Consider the following 21695-nt stretch of genomic DNA (forward strand, 5'->3'; position numbering starts at 1 on the left):
TACGCTGAATTCTCTTTACTGTTAAGCTGACTCCTCTTTACAGTTAAGCTGACTCCTCTTTACTGTTAAGCTGACTCCTCTTTACTGCTACGCTGAATTCTCTTTACTGTTGATCTGACTCCTCTTTACTGTTGAGCTGACTCCTCTTTACTGCTAAGCTGACTCCTCTTTACTGCTACGCTGAATTCTCTTTACTGTTAAGCTGACTCCTCTTTACTGTTAAGCTGACTCCTCTTTACTGCTACGCTGAATTCTCTTTACTGTTGATCTGACTCCTCTTTACTGTTGAGCTGACTCCTCTTTACTGTTGAGCTGACTCCTCTTTACTGCTACGCTGAATTCTCTTTACTGCTAAGCTGACTCCTCTTTACTGTTGAGCTGACTCCTCTCTGTTTACTGCTATGCTGACTTCTCTTTACTGTTGAGCTGACTCCTCTTTACTGTTGATCTGACTTCTCTTTACTGTTGAGCTGACTCCTCTTTACTGTTAACCTGACTCCTCTTTACTGTTGAGCTGACTCCTCTTTACTGTTAAGCTGACTCCTCTTTACTGTTAAGCTGACTCCTCTTTACTGCTAAGCTGACTCCTCTTTACTGTTAAGCTGACTTCTCTTTACTGTTGAGTTGACTCCTCTTTACTGTTGAGCTGACTCCTCTTTACTGTTGATCTGACTCCTCTTTACTGCTAAGCTGACTCCTCTTTACTGTTGAGCTGACTTCTCTTTACTGTTGAGCTGACTCCTCTTTACTGTTAAGCTGACTCCTCTTTACTGTTGAGCTGACTCCTCTTTACTGCTAAGCTGACTCCTCTTTACTGTTGAGATGACCTCCTGTTTACTGTTGAGATGACCTCCTGTTAACTGTTGAGATGTCCTCCTGTTTACTGTTGAGATGACCTCCTTTTTACTGTTGAGATCTCCTGTTTACTGTTGTGATGATCTCCTGTTTACTGTTGAGATGGCCTCCTGTTTACTGTTGAGTTGGCCTTCCGTTACCTGTTGAGATGACCTGTTAATGTTGAGATGACCTCCTGTTTACTGTTGAGATGATCTCCTGTTTACTGTTGAGATGACCTCCTGTTTACTGTTGAGTTGGCCTCCTGTTAACTGTTGAGATGACCTCCTGTTTACTGTTGAGTTGGCCTCATGTTTACTGTTGAGATGGCCTCCTGTTTACTGTTGAGTTGGCTTCCAGTTAACTGTTTTTAACTAGGTAATTAGAACTCCCGTTAACATAATTTACTAAGCGAAATTAAGCTTTGGTGTCTAATCAGGTGAAAATAAGCTGAGGTATCTAATCTTCAGGTGAATATAAGCTTGGGTGTATAATTATCAGTTGAAAATAAGCTGGTGTGTCAACTCCAGTGAAAATAAGCCGGGGTGCCAAGTCTTCAGGTGAAATAAACCGAGTTCTCTAATCTCCTGGTGAAATAAGCTGGGGGTTTCAATCTTGAGGTGAAATAAGCTGGGGCGTCTAATCTTGAGGTGAAATCATCTGGGGTTTCTATTCTTCAGGTGAAATAAGCTGGGGCGTCTAATCTTCAGGTGATCCAAAAATAGGTAAATATTGGTTCGGAAATAAGATAAGACTTGCGGTTGAGTTAAATAAGTTGCCAAACAATAATATAAATGAAGATCTTTAAGTAACTTTTAAATATAAGTAGGAGAGACAAAGCAATGCAGACTAACTAGAGAGAAGGACAGTCTGACGTAGAAACATCTTGCACCTGGTCCTATCCCGCCAGATGTAGTGAACACGAGAAGAGTGAAGCTGCCCTGATCCATTTGCTTTGAATTTTCTCTGCTTACGTAGCTCTTGTAGTTCTGGTTCCTCCTGTGTGCAACCTCGAGAGATAGGATACGGTGACATCCGGCCATTGGGTCATATATCCTGATAGCAAAGAAGGCTTGCTGTCCCTGGGTCCAGAATCTTCGAGCATTGACGTCCGCATGGGCTTCTTTGGATGTGTTGGGAGTCCTGTGATGGAGAGTCTCATCGTCCAATGGAAGGAGGGTCGGATCACTGTGACGTCGTGGCAGATTTCCTTCAACATATTCTTTGTGAGATCCCTTACTTCGTCATGCCTTGTGCATACGAAGTCACCATCCTTGCTTACCATGGAGTGGTCGATGTCGTAGGATGAGCTACACACGCATTGGGTGGCAATGGTCGGGTACCACCTAAATGGCTTCATAATTAGGAAAGATTTGCTGGCATTTGGGTGGTATGACGGTATCATCTCTTAGAGCCTTAAAGTTCGTGATAATAGAGGTCTGTCTGGTTCTTGTAGGTGTTTTAAACATAACTGTTACTATTACTACGACTTTTTTTTAAGTGGCCTCCAGCCTCCCCTAATAGCCACCCGTTCGCCACCATTTTATTACATTAATATTAAATATCCTAATACATAAGTAGCTACCCTAGCTGTGCTGAGTTAGTTGAGCCGCAGATCTATGCAGCATTCAGTGACAGTTGCCTCATAGTCAATATCTGCGACCGTTATCGGCTTTGGGGCCGAAGATCTCGTTCCCCTGAGGCAAAACAATGTAGACCTAAGCAGAGAGAAGGACAGTCGACATCTCAACCAGGCTGTAGCGTAATTTCTGGGCTGCTGCTTCTGTTCAGATAACACCTCCGCGAGTTTAACGTAGAAACATCTTGCACTTGGTCCCATCCCACCAGAGGTTGTGAACACCAGCGGAGTGAAGCTGCCTTGATCAACATTCAGAATTCTCTCCTAATATGCCTTGTTCTTGTCATTCTCGCTCCTTCTATGTGCAGCATCAAGAGTTCGGTTTCGGTGAAATGCGGCCATAGAATCGAAAATCCTTATGTCTACTACTACTACTACTACTACTACTACTACTACTACTACTAATAATAATAATAATAATAATAAGAGCGAGTCACAAGTACAGGCTGCAGTGTTGTTACTCTGACCCAACAAGCCAAGATGGTGAAATTATAAAATAATCACAATTATACCACCACTTCTTGTTCGTAGGCTCCTCCCACTAAAGACGTCATATCCCAGAACCAAAACAACGTCAGGCCCAAATCTCAACTCTTATTGGCTAATCTTTCTCGCGTTGTCGTCTAATTGGTGAAATATCTGGTTAGTTCAATATTCTGTCAATAGATGGCATAGCGAAGCACTTCTGGAGAATAAATTATGAGAGGCATATATTTAAATATTTATATAAGAACATAAGAACATAAGAAAATAAGGAGTCTGCAATAGGCCGGTTGGCCTATGCATGGCAGCTCCTGTCGAGAGTTACAACCACTCTCTATCATCCATGAATCTATCTAGCCTCCTTTTGAAACTTTCCAGAGTTCCAGCACTTACTACAAAGTTGGTAAGCTTGTTCTACTCGTCCACCACCCTATTTGTGAACCAGTTTCTTCCTATCTCCCTCCTAAACCTAAACTTATCCAACTTAAATCCGTTGCTCCGAGTCCTATCCTGCTCGGATATTATAAGAACTTTATCTATATCCCCATTATTGATTTCTTTCACCCACTTAAATACTTCTATCATATCTCCCCGCACTCTTCGTCTTTCTAGGGAATGCAAGTTAAGTTTCTTTAACCTATCCTGATATGGAAGGTTTCTAAGTCCCGGAATCATTATCGTCATTCTTCGCTGCACCGACTCTAGTGATTTGATATCCATTCTATAATAAGGGCACCAGAACTGAACCGCATAATCGAGGTGCAGCCTGACTAGCGCAAGATATAGTTGCAATAATACCTCTGCACTCTTATTACTTACACTTCTAGATATAAAACCCAATACTCTGTTTGCCTTATTTCGAACATTAACGCAATGTTTTCTAGGCCGTAGGTCCGGGCTTACAAGTACCCCTAGGTCTCTTTCACAAGTCGACTTCTCTAGGTTGATGTTGTTAAGGCTGTATACATTATCAGTATTTGTTCTTCCGATATTAAGTACGCTGCACTTGCTGGTGTTGAATTTCATTTGCCATTTTTCAGACCACCCCTGCAGTTTATCTAGATCCTCCTGTAATGCATTTGCATCCTGCCCTGAATTAATCTACCGCTCTATTTTGGTGTCATCCACAAACTTGCTTATGTCACTGCTGATCCCAGTATCTAGATCGTTTATGTAGATTATGAACAAGAGTGGGCCTAGTACTGACCCCTGGGGAACCCCACTGGTTACACGGCCCCACTCAGATTTAACACCATCTACTCTGACCCTCTGCGTAAGTAAATGTAACCCATTTTAACCTAATAAAATAGAATCAATGTTTATATAGTTATTTGAGATTAAACAAACGAAAAATCAACAAATCTACCAATAATGGCCTTATAGACGGATTACAATGTGGGGGAAGGAAGAGAAGAGGGAGGGAGAAGGAAAGGGCAGAAGGAGGAGGGGTGGAGGAGGAAGATGAGAAGGAAGAGTAGGAGGACAGAATGAGGAGGAGGGAGGAGGGGGAAAAGGAGTGAGGAAGAGGAAGAGGAGGGAGGAGGTATCACTTCAAGGAAGGTTATCAAAGTCTTGTTCACAAAAACATGAAATTCCTCGCGTCGGAAGGAAAGGTTAGACGCCGATGTGTATTGTAATAAGTAAAACTTGACTCCTGCTGTGCCTGACCCTGCCTGCGTGACCTAGCCTGACATTGCCTGAGCCTGCCTGACCCTGCTTAACCCTACCTAACCTTGCGTAACCCCTTCTGACCCTGCCTAACAAGTCAATAATGTCACAGAATTATGAGAGATGATTCTGAAACAATACTACACATTATTATAAAAAAACAGCGAGGTCAGGTCAGGTCAGGTCGTAGAATGCCTGATTTTATATATAGAGAGAAAGTATTATTATATCATTGATGTTTTATGTGTGTCAAAAGGTTCAGGGGGCAGATGAGCAACGTTGAAAAGGGTACCACCTAATTTCCTGGGGCACAGTTTAGTTTTTGTTATTATTCCTATGATCATTCGTTATTACTGATTAAAGCATTTTTTATTTTTTCTAGGTATTCAGTATCTATTTTATTCACTTGGCACCATTGTACGTCATTCTCGAAAGCTCATATCAACAAACTTCTCCTATGACTCGCTGTTTTCATTGGTGTCGATTAATTATTATTATTATTATTACTTTGATGGATAGTATGTGTGTGTGTATGTGTGTGTGTGTGTGTGTGTGTGTGTGTGTGTGTGTGTGTGTGTGTGTGTGTGTGTGTTTGTGTGTGTGTGTGTGTGAGTGGAGGGGCGCGGGTGTTTCATAACAGCTGTTGTATGTCTCCCACACCTGCCTCAACCGTTAACATCCACGACACTTTCTCACTACCTTATCTCTCTTTTTGTATCTATCCTATCTCGCTGTTAGGTTAGGTTAGGTTAAGTTAGGTTAGGTTAGGGTAGTTAAACTTTAGGTGTAATGAGGACGGGGTGGTGGTTCCTCAGGTGATCCAATGTTTGTTTATGGGAAACTTGCGGGGAACTTACTTTTTTTTCGTTTTTTTTTTACAGGGATTAGTCCATTCCGGGCACAGGTCACTGACCCACATCAGGACCTGGGGGCGAAAATGTAATAATAATAATAATAATAATATTAATAAAGGACCATAAATAAATACAAATAATAAAAAAAAGATCAGTAGTGAGAAAGGATATACTATAGATGTTGTGTTGTCAAATTAAGAGAAACAATTGAGATCCTGCAATTGTGTGTAAATGAGGCAGAAAGTCAGATCATCAACCTGGGACTTGGTCACATATGGCAGCAGGGTCTACCATTAGACAACACATTATGCTTCCAATGTCTTCCCAGGCGGTAGTACCTCCCTGTTTGGTAGCTGCCTACTACCTACTATACCTACTTCCTTGTTGTTTGTCCTTCATTTCTTTTTGTCTTTGTTTGTCCGTTAGATAGTGGGAAATTATACATATGCATACATACTACCCACTTATTACGCCTCCAGCCTCTCCCAATAGCCAACCTTCGCCGCCATTACTACTACTACTTTGCTGTCACTCGGAATCGAGTATGACGATCATCCAGCTATGACACAATGATGTGAGTTATTAGGGATGTCACCTAGGTTGGTGACTAGAGAGGCTGATACGGGACCCGCAGGGTCGTCCACAGATGTTGCTAATGTGGAGGACTACATCTAGTGCGGGAGGGGCGGCTGCAGCGTCTTTCCGGCACTGGCGCTTGTCTGCCTCGGTTTGCAGTCGGGCTAACTCGAAAGTATTGACACCTTCTCGTGTGGTGCTCCTCCAAGCATTGCGGTGTGGAGTAATCGTCTCCCAGGTGAGGCACTTTTACAGGTTTGTCTTAAGACTATCCTTATACCTTTTCAGTTGCCCGCCAGAGTTACGTTTACTTTTCGTTGGTGACTGTAAAGTAGCTGCTTTGATAGTCTCCTGTCGTCCATGTGGGTAACATGGCCAGTCCAGCATGGTTGTTCATAGATAATGGTAGCCTCGATGCTCCTACAGTTGGTGTCAGCGAGAATACTGGCATTTGTTCTCTTGTCTTCCCAAGTGCCTTGAGGTGCCTCCTGTATGTACCTATGTCTCACTGCCATACAGCAAGGTGGGGAGGAACACTGCTCGATATATGCAACTTTAGGATAATTTCAGCTCCCTACAGCTGAAGACATGGGTACGGAGTCTGCCAAAGGCTTGAGATGCACATCTGATCCGATGCTGAATCTTTTCATCGATGCCTGCGGTGGTGGACAGGTGGGAGCCGAGATACTGAAAGTGGGTAACATTATAGAGGGTAGTACCACAACTCGATGGATGGTGGAGGTGTGGCTGAACTTCAAGTCCGAAGTGTGCATACGCATCTGCGTAGGTGTTCAGGAACTCCTGTCGGTCGCGTTCAGTGTGAGCGACGAGGGTGAGGTCATAGCCATGCTGAAGTTCATTGTTGGAAGCTGCCGACACCTTTGTTCCTGCCTGGAGTCATCTTATGTTGAAAAGTCCCTTCATCCGGTAATGGATGTCCAACCCGCCGGCTAAATTAGCACTGGCACGAGTAAGGAAGGCAGCCAAGAAAATGGAAAAGAGATTTGGTTCCAATACACATCCTTTAACCTCGCTTAGATGGGGAAGAACTCAGACTTAGGTGCCAGTATGCAGGATACTGCCGTTCAGCCAAAACGGCTGAGGGCCTGCCAGAGGGCTTCTGCTGACCAAGTCGAAGGCCTAGATTAGGTTGATGAAAGCAATGTACAGGTCAGGACGCTGTTCTCTGCACTTTTCCTGTATCTGGCGGGCAGCAAAGATCATATCAGTGGTGCTATATAATGGTTCCAAAGCCACATTGAGATTCTGGGGAGTTTTCTGCCTCAGGAAGAAGTCTGTTTAAGGGGCTCAAGCGATAATCTTACCAGCTACTGACAGCAGCGAGATCCCACAGGTGAGTGGTGTGAGAGCAGGACACGTCACAGGTGGGTGGTGTGAGAACAGGACACAACACAGGTGAGTGGTGTGAGGATAGCTACCAAACAGGGAGGTACTAATGCCTGGAGAGATATTGGAAGCATATTGTGTTGTTCAATGGTAGACCCTGCTGCCATATGGCATCACGAAAATTGTGACTTAAGTCCCACGTTGCTGATCTGACTTTCTGCCTTCCATTTACACACAATTGCAGAGTCTCAATTGTTTCTCTTACTATTGACAACACAACATACATACAGTATATAGTTTCTCACTATTGGTCTTTTTTTCATTTTTGTATTTCTTTATGATTCGTTATTATAATTAGTAGTAGAGTGTGAGGACAGGACGGTGTGTAGGCCTGTTGTGTGAGGACAGGACGTGGTGTAGGCTGTTGTGTGAGGACAGGACGTGTGGGGCTCTGTTGTGTGAGGACAGGACGGTGTAGGCCTGTGTGAGGACAGGACGTGGTGTAGGCTCGTGTGTGAGGACAGGACGGGTGTAGGATCGTTATGTGAGGACAGGACGTGGTGTAGGCTCTGCTGTGTGAGGACAGGACGTGGTGTAGGCTCTGCTGTAGGGACAGGACGTGGTGTAGGCTCGTTGTGTGAGGACAGGACGTGGTGTAGGCCTGTTGTGAGGACAGGACGTGGTAGGCCTGTTGTGTGAGGACAGGACGTGGTGGGGGTTGTGGGAGGACAGGACGTGTGTAGCCTGCTGTGTGAGGACAGGACGTGGTGGTGCCGTGGAGGACAGGACGTGGTGTAGGCTCTGTGTGGAGGACAGGACGTGGTGTAGGCTGCTTGGTGGAGGACAGGACGTGGGGTGGCTCACAGAGGACAGACGTGGTGCAGGCTCGTTGTGTGAGGACAGGACGTGTAGGCCTGTTGTGTGAGGACAGGACGTGGTGTAGGCCTGTTGTGTGAGGACAGGACGTGGTGTAGGCCTGTTAGTGAAGCTAGGACGTGATGTGGGCTCTGTTGTGTGAGGCTAGGATGATGTAGGCCTGTGTGAGGACAGGACGATGTAGGCCTGTTGTGGAGGACAGGACGTTGTGTAGGCTCTATGTGGAGGACAGGACGGATGTAGGCCTGTTGTGTGGAGGCCAGGATGGATGTAGGCTCGTTGTGTGAGGACAGGACGGATGTAGGCCTGCTGTGTGGAGGAAAGGACGATGTAGGCTCAGCTGTGTGAGGACAGACGTGATGTAGGCTCAGCTGTGGGAGGACAGGACGTATGTAGGCTCTGTTGTGTGAGGACAGGACGTGATATAGGCCTGTTGTGTGAGGACAGGACGTGGTAGGCTCGTTGTGGAGGACAGGACGTGATGTAGGCCTGCTGTGTGAGGACAGGACGTGATGTAGGCCTGTTGTGTGAGGACAGGACGTGATGTAGGCCTGTTGTGTGGAGGACAGGACGTGATATAGGCTCGTTGTGTGAGGACAGGACGTGATAAGAGGCCTTCGCTAAAGGAGGACAGGACGTGATGTAGGCCTGTTGTGTGAGGACAGGACATGATATAGGCCTGCTGTGGAGGACAGGACGTGATGTAGGCTCACAGTGAGGGAAGGACGTGATATAGTCTCGTTGTGGAGGACAGGACGTGATATAGGCCTGTTGTGTGAGGACAGGACGTGATATAGGCCTCGTTGTGTGGAGGACAGGACGGTGTAGGCTCGGTGAGGACAGGACGAATGTAGGCCTGTTGTGTGAGGACAGGACGTGATGTAGGCTCTGCTGTGGGAGGACAGGACGTGATGTAGGCTCGTTGTGTGAGGACAGGACGTGATAAGCTCATGCAAGGAGGACAGGACGTGATGTAGGCTCGCTGTGTGAGGACAGGACGTGGTGTAGGCTCTGTTGTGTGAGGACAGGACGTGGTGTAGGCCTGCTGTGGAGGACAGGACGTGATGTAGGCTCGTTGTGTGAGGACAGGACGTGATGTAGGCCGTTCTGGTGGAGGACAGGACGTGATATAGGCTCTGTTGGAGGACAGGACGTGATGTAGGCTCTGTTTTGTGAGGACAGGATGTGATGTGGCTTCGTTAGAGGACAGGACGTGATGTAAGCTCGTTGTGTGAGGACAGGACGTGATGTAGGTTCGTTGTGTGGGAGGACATGACAATATATAGTCCTGTTGTGTGAGGGACAGGTCGATATAGGCTCTTGTGTGAGGACAGGACGTGGTAGGCTCGTTCTGTGTGAGGACCGGACGTGATGTAGGCTCCATTGTGTGAGGACAGGACGTGGGTGGTACTGTTGTGGGAGGACAGGACGTGGTGTAGGCTCGTTGTGTGAGGACAGGACGTGGTAGGCTCGTTGTGTGAGGACAGGACGTGGTAGGCTGTTGTGGAGGACAGGACGGGTGTTGGTGGGCCTGCAGGAGGACAGGACGTGGTGTAGGCCTGCTGTGTGGAGGACAGGATGGTGTAGGCTCGTTGTGTGAGGACAGACGTGAGGCCTGTTGTGTGGAGGACAGGACGTGGTGTAGGCTCACAGTGTGAGGACAGGACGTGATGTAGGCCTGTTGTGTGAGACAGGACGTGGTGTAGGCCTGCTGTGTGAGGACAGGACGTGGTGTAGGCTCTGTTAGTGGAGGACAGGACGTGTGTAGGCTCTGCTAGTGAGGACAGGTGGTGTAGGCCTGTTGTGTGAGGACAGGACGTGTGTAGGTCTCATGGTGTGAGGACAGGACGTGATGTAGGCCTGTTGTGTGAGGACAGGACGGTGTAGGCCTGCTGTGTGAGGACAGGATGGGTGTAGGCCTGCTGGTGGAGCCAGGACGGATGTAGGCCTGCTGTGTGAGGCCAGGACGTGATGTAGGCCTGCCAGTGTGAGGACAGGACGTGATGTAGGGCCTGCTGTGGAGGACAGGACGTGATGTAGGCCTGCTGTGTGAGGACAGGACGTGATGCAGGCTGCTGTGTAGCTAGGACGTGATGTGGGGCCTGCTGTGTGGAGGACAGGACATGATAGGCCTGCTGGTGAGGACAGGACGTGATGTAGGCTCGTTGTGTGAGGACAGACGTGATATAGGCTCGTTGTGTGAGGAGGACAGGAAGTGTGGTAGGGTTGGGAGGACAGGACGTGATGTAGGCTCTGTGTGAGGACACAGGACGTGATGTAGGCCTGCTTGTGTGAGGACAGGACATGATATAGGCTCAGGAGGACAGGACGATGTGGTCTGTTGTGTGAGGACAGGAACGATATAGGCCTTAAGGGAGGACAGGACGATGTAAGTGCTGTGGAGGACAGGACGTGATAGGCTAGGAGGCTAGGATGGTGGAGTCAAGAGGACAGGACATGATATAGGCTCAGCGTGGAGGACAGGACGTGATGTAGGCTCACTGTGTGTGAGGACAGGACGTGAGGGGCCTGTTGTGTGAGGACAGGACATGATATAGGCCTGTTGTGTGAGGACAGGACGTGATGTAGGCTCGTTGAAGGACAGGACGTGTTGTAGGCCTGTTGTGTGAGGACAGGACGTGATGTAGGCTCGTTGTGTGAGGACAGGACGGGATGTAGGCTCTGCTGTGGAGGACAGGACGTGATATAGGATCGCTGTGTGGAGGACAGGACGTGATGTAGGCCTGCCAGGAGGGACAGGACGTGATAGTAGGCCCGTTGTGTGGAGGACAGGACGTGATGTAGGCTTGCAGTGTGTGGAGGCTAGGACGTGATATAGGCTCTGGGGTGAGGGCTAGGACGTGAAATGTTGTGTGTGGAGGAGAGGAGGATATAGGTCGTTGTGTGAGGAGACGTATGTAGGCTGTTGTGTGAGGACAGGACATGATAGGCTGGTAAGCCAGACGTGATGTAGGCCTGTTGGGAGGAAGGGGACGTGTAGGCTCGCAATGGAGGACAGGACGTGGTGTAGACTGTTTTGTGAGGTAGGGTGATATGGCTGCTGGTGAGGCCAGGACGTGGTGGCTGTGTGGAGGACGGGATAGGCTGTTGTGTGAGGACAGGACGTGATGTAGGCTGTCGTGTGGGAGGACAGGACGTGATATAGGCTCGTTGTGTGAGGACAGGACGTGGTGTGGTGCTCTGGTGAGGACAGGACTGGAGGGGCCTGTGAGGAGGATAGACGGATATAGGCTGCTGTGTGAGGACAGGACGTGATATAGGCTCTGTTGTGTGAGGACAGGACGTGAGTAGGCTGCAGGACGTGATGTAGGCCTTTAAGGAGGACAGGACGTGTGTGGGCTGTTGTGTGAGGCAGACGATTAGTCTGTGAGGCAGGGGTGTGGCGGGTGCCAGGGGACAGGAGGTGTAGGCTCGTGTGTGGAGGACAGGACGATATAGGCTCTGGACGGATGTAGGCTCTTGTGTGAGGACAGGACGTGATATAGGCTGTGTAGTGAGAGATATAGGTGTGGAGACAGGACGGTGGCCTGTGTGAGGCAGGACGTGTGTAGGCTGCTGTGGAGGACAGGACGATGGCTCGTGTGGAGGACAGGACGTGGTGTAGGCCTGCTGTGGAGGACAGGATGGTGTAGGCTCGTTGTGTGAGGACAGGAGTGTGTGGAGGACAGGTGTGTAGGCTCGTTGGGAGGACAGGACGTGATGTAGGCCTGCTGTGGAGGACAGGACGTGATAGGCCTGTTGGTGGGACAGGACGTGGCTCTGTTGGAGGACGTGGTGCTGTTGTGTGAGGACAGGACGTTGTAGGCTCGTTGTGGGAGGACAGGACGTGATATAGGCCTGTTGTGTGAGGACAGGACGTGATGTAGGCCTGTTTTGTGGAGGACAGGACGTGATGTAGGCTCGTTGTGTGAGGACAGGACGTGATGTAGGCTCGTTGTGTGAGGACAGGACGTGATAAGCTCGTTGTGAGGGACAGGACGATGCAGGTCGTTGTGTGAGGACAGGACAATATATGGCTCGTTGTGTGAGGACAGGTCGTGATATAGGCTCTTGTGTGAGGACAGGACGTGGTGTAGGCCTGTTCGAGAGGACAGACGTATGTAGGCCTGCAGGACGTGATGTAGGCCTGGAGTGAGGACAGGACGATGCAGGCTCTGTTTTGTGAGGCTAGGACGTGATATAGGCTCGTTGTGTGAGGCCAGGACGTGATATAGGCTCTGTGTGAGGACAGGACGTGATATAGGCCTGATTGTGTGAGGCTTGGACGTGATGTAGGCTCGTTGTGTGAGGACAGGACAATATATAGGCTCGCAGAGGACAGGACGTGGTGTAGACTCGTCGTGTGAGGACAGGACTGATATAGGCTCGCAGGACGTGATGTAGGCTCGTTATGTGAGGACAGGACGATGTAGGCTCGTGAGGACTGGACGATGTGGCCTGCAGGACGTGATGTAGGCTTATGTGAGGACAGGACGTGATGCAGGCCTGCTTGTGAGGCTAGGACGTGATATAGGCTCGTTGTGTGAGGACAGGACGTGATGTAGGCTCGTGGTGTGAGGACAGGACGTGATATAGGCCTGTTGTGTGAGGACAGGACGTGATGTAGGCCTGTTGTGTGAGGACAGGACGTGGTGTAGGCCTGTTTTGGAGGCAGGACGTGATATAGGCTCGTTGTGTGAGGACAGGACGTGATGTAGGCCTGTGTGAGGACAGACGTGATGTAGGCTCGTTTTGTGAGGCTAGGACGTGATGTAGGCTCGTTGTGTGAGGACAGGACGTGATATAGGCTCGTTGTGTGAGGACAGGACGATATAGGCCTGTTTTGTGAGGCTAGGGACGTGATGTAGGCTCGTTGTGTGAGGATAGACGTGATGTAGGCTCGTTGTGTGAGGACAGGACGTGATATAGGCTCGTTGTGTGAGGACAGGACGATATAGGCTCTTTGTATGAGACAGGACGTGATGTAGGCCTGTTGTGTGAGGACAGGACGATATAGGCTCGTTGTGTGAGGACAGGACGTGTGTAGGCTCGTTGTGGAGGACAGGACGGTGTAGGCCTGTTTTAGAGGCTAGGACGTGATATAGGCCTGTTGTGTGGAGGACAGGACGGTGTAGGCCTGTTGTGTGAGGACAGGACGTGATATAGGCCTGTTGTGTGAGGACAGGACGATGTAGGCTCGTTGTGGAGGACAGGACGTGATGTAGGCCTCGTTGTGTGAGGACAGGACGTGATATAGGCTCGTTGTGTGAGGACAGGACGTGATATAGGCTCCTTTGTATGAGGACAGAATGATGTAGGCTGTTGTGTGGAGGACAGGACGTGTTGTAGGCCTGTTGTGTGAGGACAGACGTGATATAGGCTCGTTGTGTGAGGACAGGACGTGATATAGGCTCGTGTTGTGTGGAGGACAGGACGTGATATAGGCTCTTTGTATGAGGACAGAACGTGATGTAGCCTGTTGTGTGAGGACAGGATGATGTAGGCTCGTTGTGTGAGGACAGGACGATATAGGCTCGTTGTGTGAGACAGGACGTGATATAGGCTCTTTGAGGAGGACAGACGATGTAGGCTGTTGTGTGAGGACAGGACGTGTTGTAGGCCTGTGTGAGGATAGGACGTGAATAGGCTCGTTGTGTGAGGACAGGAGAGGCAGGACGTAATGTAGGCTCTTTGTGTGAGGACAGACGTGTGTAGGGTCTGTGGAGGACAGGACGTGATGTAGGCCTGCTGTGTGAGGACAGGACGTGATTTAGGCCTGTAGTGGAGGACAGGACGATATAGGCTCGTGTGAGGACAGGACGTGATATAGGCTCGTTGTGAGGACAGGACGATGTAGGCTCGTTGTGTGGAGGACAGGACGATAGGCTCGTTGTGTGAGGACAGACGTGATATAGGCTCTTTGTATGAGGACAGAACGTGATGTAGGCTCGTTGTGTGAGGACAGGACGTGATATAGGCTCGCAGGACGTAATGTAGGCTCTTTTTATGAGGACAGAACGTGATTTAGGCTCGTTGTGTGAGGACAGGACACAACACAGGTGGCGGGGTTGAGCGAGGGTGGTTAGCCATGGTGGTGACTTATGGTGACTAACTTCCCGGGTCGTGCCTCCCCGGGTTCAACTTTGTTCATTTCCCGCCACTGTCAGGCCCCGCCTCCCTGATGAGCCACTTCCGCCTCACCTCTCCTCTCCGCTCCTGCCCCGCCCCATCCACTCCATCCACCAATCACGCGACTCTGACTCACAAGCGATGACTCCGCCTCGCAGCCAATGAGAGAGAGGCTTCTGTTCTACCTGTCTATCGAGACCAATAAGATCGAGTATCCCTTTGTCTCAGCGCGGCATGTTGGCCCATAGGAGCAGCAGGTGGCGGAGGTAGTCAGGTTAGGTAGTCAGTGTATATTTTGCGAATGAGCGCAGGTGTAGTCACTAGTTAGTCGCAGGTGCGTGAGGAGCCGCTGCGCCGAGTGTGCGTCGTGCGTTGTTCGTGCTAGCGACCTCAATCGTGAAGATCGTGATAGGGTGAAGGTTGCCAGGGAGTTATGTTGACAAAAGAGTGGGTTACCAAGATCACCCACTGACGCAGAACTGGAGGCTGAGGTGTCAAGGCCGAAAACACCGCTGACAACCACATAGTCTGCCACAGGTTGTGTTACAGGAGCACCACATCACACAGTTTATCACAACCTGTGTTTAACAGGAGCGTTGTGTGGCGGCTGTGATACTCCTCACGCCGCCGCTGCTGCTGGGGCCGACCTCGAGCCCGGCGCGAGTGACTCCACCACTCGCTTTTTCAGGAATCGTCGTTGGTCGGATTTTCGGGTCCCCTAAAGACCCAAGACGTAGGAACTGCGCCACTACCCTGTCCGCGCCACAACTCCAGCACCACCAGCACCATCAGGCTGCCCCAGATGCTCATCCCTGACATAGGCGGCCAACCAACAGCCTTCTCTGTGCCGTCCACCTCCGACCCCAGAAACAGCAGGCCGCACCCCATGATGACGGCCCTGCCCCCTGCCCTCCCCTATTACGCCCCAGGTGAGTTCACGCCTCCCTCACGTCACGCACGACGTTATGACAGTGTTGTGGTGGTGGGCCGTAGCTAATAACAGGGCTGAGGTGTCGTGGTTATGCAGTCACAACATCTGTTTCTCTGCCACAACATTGGGGAGTGTGTTTGAGCGCGCGGGGAAAACAAGCGATGCTGGCAGTGTGAGTGCGTGTGTGAGTGTGTGTGTGAGTGCGTGCGTGAGTGTGTCCCTACTTGATGCATACATTGTGACGCATACACTCATGTCACCTTACATAGAGACTTAAGAAGAATAATACAGCGTTATAATCAGACGTTAGAGTACACAACAGGTGGTACTATCAGACGTTAGAGTACACAACAGGTGGTACTATCAGACGTTAGAGTACACAACAGGTGGTACTATCAGACGTTAGAGTACACAACAGGTGGTACTATCAGACGTTAGAGTACACAACAGGTGGTACTATCAGACGTTAGAGATACACAGGTGGTACTATCAGACGTTAGAGTACACAACAGGTGGTACTATCAGACGTTAGAGTACACAACAGGTGGTACTATCAGACGTTAGAGTACAACAGGTGGTACTATCAGACGTTACACACAACGGGTGGTACTATCAGACGTTACAGTACACAACGGTGGTACTATCAGACGTTACAGTACACACAGGTGGTACTATCAGACGTTACAGTACACAACAGGTGGTACTATCAGACGTTAGAGTACACAACAGGTGGTACTATCAGACGTTACAGTACACAACAGGTGGTACTATCAGACGTTACAGTACACAACAGGTGGTACTTATCAGACGTTAGAGTACCAACAGGTGGTACTATCAGACGTTAGAGTACACAACAGGTGGTACTATCAGACGTTAGAGATACAACAGGTGGTACTATCAGACGTTAGAGTACACAACAGGTGGTACTATCAGACGTTAGAGTACACAACAGGTGGTACTATCAGACGTTAGAGTACACAACAGGTGGTACTATCAGACGTTAGAGTACACAACAGGTGGTACTATCAGACGTTAGAGTACACAACAGGTGGTACTATCAGACGTTAGAGTACACAACAGGTGGTACTATCAGACGTTAGAGTACACAACAGGTGGTACTATCAGACGTTAGAGTACACAACAGGTGGTACTATCAGACGTTAGAGTACACAACAGGTGGTACTATCAGACGTTACAGTACACAACAGGTGGTACTATCAGACGTTACAGCACAACAGGTGGTACTATCAGACGTTACAGTACACAACAGGTGGTACTATCAGACGTTACAGTACACAACAGGTGGTACTATCAGACGTTACAGTACACAACAGGTGGTACTATCAGACGTTAGAGTACACAACAGGTGGTATATCAGACGTTAGAGTACAACAGGTGGTACTATCAGACGTTAGAGTACACAACAGGTGGTACTATCAGACGTTAGAGCACACAACAGGTGGTACTATCAGACGTTAGAGTACACAACAGGTGGTACTATCAGACGTTAGAGTACACAACAGGTGGTACTATCAGACGTTACAGTACACAACAGGTGGTACTATCAGACGTTACAGTACACAACAGGTGGTACACAGACGTTACAGTACACAACAGGTGGTACTATCAGACGTTGCAGTACACAACAGGTGGTACTATCAGACGTTAGAGTACACAACAGGTGGTACTATCAGACGTTAGAGTACACAACAGGTGGTACTATCAGACGTTATAGTACACAACAGGTGGTACTATCAGACGTTACAGTACACAACAGGTGGTACTATCAGACGTTAGAGTACACAACAGGTGGTAAGTATCGGTACGGTGTTTCATCGAACGTTACAGTACACAACAGGAGGTACTATCAGACGTTGCAGTACACAACAGGTGGTACTATCAGACGTTAGAGTACACAACAGGTGGTACTATCAGACGTTAGAGTACACAACAGGTGGTACTATCAGACGTTATAGTACACAACAGGTGGTACTATCAGACGTTACAGTACACAACAGGTGGTACTATCAGACGTTAGAGTACACAACAGGTGGTACTATCAGACGTTAGAGTACACAACAGGTGGTACTATCAGACGTTATAGTACACAACAGGTGGCACTATCCGGCATTATTCATTTAAAAACACTAATGGTATTTCTCTAGGGTAATTTATGCCATTCATATATAAGCATTTCTCACTGGTGGAAGTCAATAATGAGACGTTACCACAATGAATCGTCAATTTGTGGTTAGAATGAGTGATGCTTATACGCGTTTAACTTGATATGCAAATGTGCATTCTCTCTCTCTCTCTCTCTCTCTCTCTCTCTCTCTCTTTCGGTATCAGGTGTGTCTGTATACCTGTGGGGATTTAACCTGGATCGTGTGAATATAATGCATCAAAGATAATTTCACCTGATGATTCAACACACATAAGGCTCCCTGGGTTAGGTTAGGTTAGCATTAAGGGTAGTTAATCTTCAGGTGAAATAAGCTGGGGTGGGGATTTTTCAGGTAAGCCAATTTAATTTACCTGAGATTGGGAAATTAATTGACAGTAGGTGAGTTAATCTGCATATGTTTTAAATGAGCGTAAACTAAGCACAAGTGTGAACCATTACTCATGTGTTTTACCTGGTGGGGAAATATTGGCTTGAGTTTTCCTTGTGTGTGTGTATTGCCTCTATTTCCTTGTGTTTGTCTGTGGAGGAAGTGGATGAGAGGCAAGAAGACTCACAACCAGAGGGAGAATGACAGTATCATCGTTTGGTGTAAGAGAAGCAACCTAGAGCAATGGGGAAGAACTAACACAACACACATACACACATACACACACACACACACACACACACACACACATACACACATACAGTTGTTCCTTTTCCTTTTCTTGAACTTGTGTGAATAATAATTGATCAAAATACTCACTTAACATGCTGATCCGTAGTTAGGTATATCCTAATCGGGTGGTTCATAATCTGGCGTGGTTTAAACCCCTTGAAGTCTAATAACAGATTTCGTGTTTATCTCACTTAAATCCACTGATGCTCGGAGCTTCAAATGATGAATGATTCAGATTTTAAACTCCTTTTTTTCAAATTTGCGTCATGGTTAGGTTAGGTTAGGCGGATAAATGATTAATATTAGTATCAGTATTTGTTGTTGGTTTTACTAGATGATGTTTATAGTTTGTTGAGATGGATGTAACCTTAAAGATACACTCTATAGCCTATTCGTATTTTCCTGTACTTTTCGCTGATAATAAACACATTTTCGGAGAGTTTTGTGCCTCAGTTAATTGATATTATTTCATCATACTCTCATACTCAAGATGGGTATTACAGTTTATTGAGATATATTAAATAATGACGACAGGTGGAGCATTGAATTTTATCGTCGTATTCGAGATGATAATTACAGTTCGGGGAGATATATATGTCAGATTAAGAAAGATTACAACTCGCATTAATATTTCTCAGTTACATTAATATTTCTTAATGATACTCATATTTCTTAGTGATATTTATACACGCAGTTACAGTATAGAGATAAATATACACATGTGAAGAGAGAGATGACTGTATTTTATCATACTAATTACCTATGACCACAGATTATACATGTAAGCCACTTTTAAAACAAACTCCAATCCCTCTTCCTTTTTTTTTTTTACAATTACGATAGTTTACGATATTTCCGCCTTATGAAAACAACACACAATCTTTCACAATACACAGGAAAATAATTAATATATTTAATTATATACACCAGAGCGTGTTCCCCCTAACTATCAATACAGTTTGGGTGTTGATATTCCCTTTGTTGACTCTTCCTGTGTGTGTGGTTTATTATGACATTGGCTTTCGTGTACACTTGTGTTATACCTTGTTTATTGTGTTGTGGCGGACGATGCTGTTTTTGTATAATTCATGGCCGCTTTTTGTACTTTTTTCCGTTGTGGTTTACGGACTATGTGGTTCTTTTCACCCACGAACGCTTGTTGTACGTTGTGTGGTACGGACGCTACTGCTTTACCCAAGCAAGTTTTAATGTTCATTGTGTTGTACGGACGATGTTGCATATCCATCCTTGGACGTTTATAGTACGTTGGGTAGTATAGAGTTTGTCTGCATATTTATCTACGTACGCTTATTATTCGTTGTGTAGTAAGGACGACGCTGTTCTTTTCACCCACGGACGCGTATTGTTCGTTGTGCTTGACGGACGACGCTCCGTATCCATCCAATGTTATCCTTAGCACTAACTGGTGCGGTCACTACACTGAGGTGTTATAATATGGAGGAAGGAAAAACAATAAATGAATGAAACGGATTTTACGATGTACTGGATATAAAACAATAGAAGAATTAAACTTTTAGTAGAATGTATTGTGACGAGGAAGAGAATTAACGACTGCGATAAATAAATAAATTTATGAAAAAAACATTTAAATGAATAAAATAAATATTACGACACCAAGATCAAATATGAACATAAACAATAAACGATTGAAAAAAGGGTAATAGAATTTATAGAGTTGTTTAGATAAAAAACAAAAAACAAATGAGGATCGTCTAAAGAGAATGCAAACCCACGAAAGCGAATTGAACCCGCGAAAAGTAAACAAATTTTAACCCAGCGACCATCATCATCCCTCGAACGAAAAGACATATGAACAGACACACACGATTGTTCTATCACCCATGAATTAATAAAATACTCTTATTATTATCACGAGTTGTAGATTAATATAGATGATACTTATTACCATTGTGATACATGAGAGGGGGGGGGGTAAGGTAAGGGAAGGTAGGGTAGGGGAGGGAAGGGTAATTGCTAAACCTCGGATGTTCGTAATAATGAATGGTGTTGATGTTATCGTCGCATATTATGACTTGTTTCCTGATGTTAGATGGTCATTATTGATATTGATGTTTAAGATCAATATATTCGATGTTGATATTGGTTAGTGATGTTGATGTTGAGAGTCAGCATCGATGTTGTTTGGGTCGATATTCGTGATGTTTGGGGTAATTGATGTTTCAGTATACGGGTAATTAGTGAGAGTGAGAGGTTATCACAGGTGTCATTAGTGCATTTAATTGTCCTTGTTCACAGCCAGGTCCCACTTCATTAATTGATATATGATAATTTCAGGTATTTCTATTAGCCATATGTTCTCCCAGGTGTGGTGTTGGGGCACTGTAGGCTGGGTGTGGTGTTGGTGCACTGTAGGCTGGGTGTGGTGTTGGTGCACTGTGGCTGGTGTGGTGTTGGTGCACTGTAGGCTGGGTGTGGTGTTGGAGCACTATAGGCTGGGTGTGGTGTTGGTGCACTGTAGGCTGGGTGTGGTGTTGGGGCACTGTAGGCTGGGTGTGGTGTTGGGACACTGTAGGTTGGGTGTGGTGTTGGAGCACTATAGGCTGGGTGTGGTGTTGGAGCACTATAGGTTGGGTGGTGTTGGTTGGTTGCACTATAGGCTGGGTGTGGTGTTGGTATAGGTTGGGTGCACTATAGGCTGGGTGTGGTGTTGGGGCACTGTAGGCTGGGTGTGGTGTTGGGACACTGTAGGTTGGGTGTGGTGTTGGAGCACTATAGGCTGGGTGTGGTGTTGGGCACTGTAGGCTGGGTGTGGTGTTGGGCACTGTAGGCTGGGTGTGGTGTTGGGCACTATAGGCTGGGTGTGGTGTTGGGGCACTGTAGGCTGGGTGTGGTGTTGGAGCACCATAGGCTGGGTGTGGTGTTGGGGCACTGTGGGTTGGGTGTGGTGTTGGGGCACTGTGGCTGGGTGTGTGTTGGGGCACTGTAGGTTGGGTGTGGTGTTGGGGCACTGTAGGCTGGGTGTGGTGTTGGTGCACTGTAGGGTTGGGTGTGGTGTTGGGGCACTGTAGGCTGGGTGTGGTGTTGGAGCACTATAGGCTGGGTGGTGGGTGTGGTGTTGGGGCACTGTAGGCTGGGTGTGGTGTTGGGCACTGTAGGCTGGGTGTGGTGTTGGGGCTGTGTGGTGTTGGTGCACTGTAGGTTGGGTGTGGTGTGTGCACTGTAGGCTGGGTGTGGTGTTGGGGACACTCAGTTCAGTACAGACAAACCTAACCTAACCAAACCTAATCTAACCAAATGTGTAATTGTATGATAATTTTACTGAATATCTATCTATCTATCTATCTATCTGTTTGTCTGTCTATCTATTATCTATCTATCTAACCCTCCTCCTAAGCAGAATTAGGGTGGTTATTCTTCAGGTGAAATAAACTGACGGGGCAAATCTTCAGGTAGCCCCCGTAACGTTATGGACAAGGGGGCGCCTCAGTGCTTACACCTGAGAACGCCAGATGTGTTCCCCCCCCCCCCTTCAG

General features: G+C 47.4%; 1 protein-coding gene across 1 annotated transcript in view; it reads left to right on the forward strand.

Annotated features, from left to right (window-relative positions):
* Positions 1–14665: 14665 nt before the first annotated feature.
* The window catches only part of LOC121867454 (paired box protein Pax-1-like), a 31043-nt gene continuing 24013 nt past the window's right edge, over positions 14666–21695 (forward strand). The window contains exon 1 of the mRNA XM_042367365.1: positions 14666–15335. Within this exon, the coding sequence (XP_042223299.1) occupies positions 15209–15335 (127 nt within the window). The 5' untranslated portion in view covers positions 14666–15208. The remainder of the gene's footprint in view (positions 15336–21695) is intronic.

This window comes from Homarus americanus, unplaced genomic scaffold (genome assembly GCF_018991925.1).
Source record: "Homarus americanus isolate GMGI-L3 unplaced genomic scaffold, GMGI_Hamer_2.0 scaffold23598, whole genome shotgun sequence".
Lineage (NCBI taxonomy): Eukaryota > Metazoa > Arthropoda > Malacostraca > Decapoda > Nephropidae > Homarus > Homarus americanus.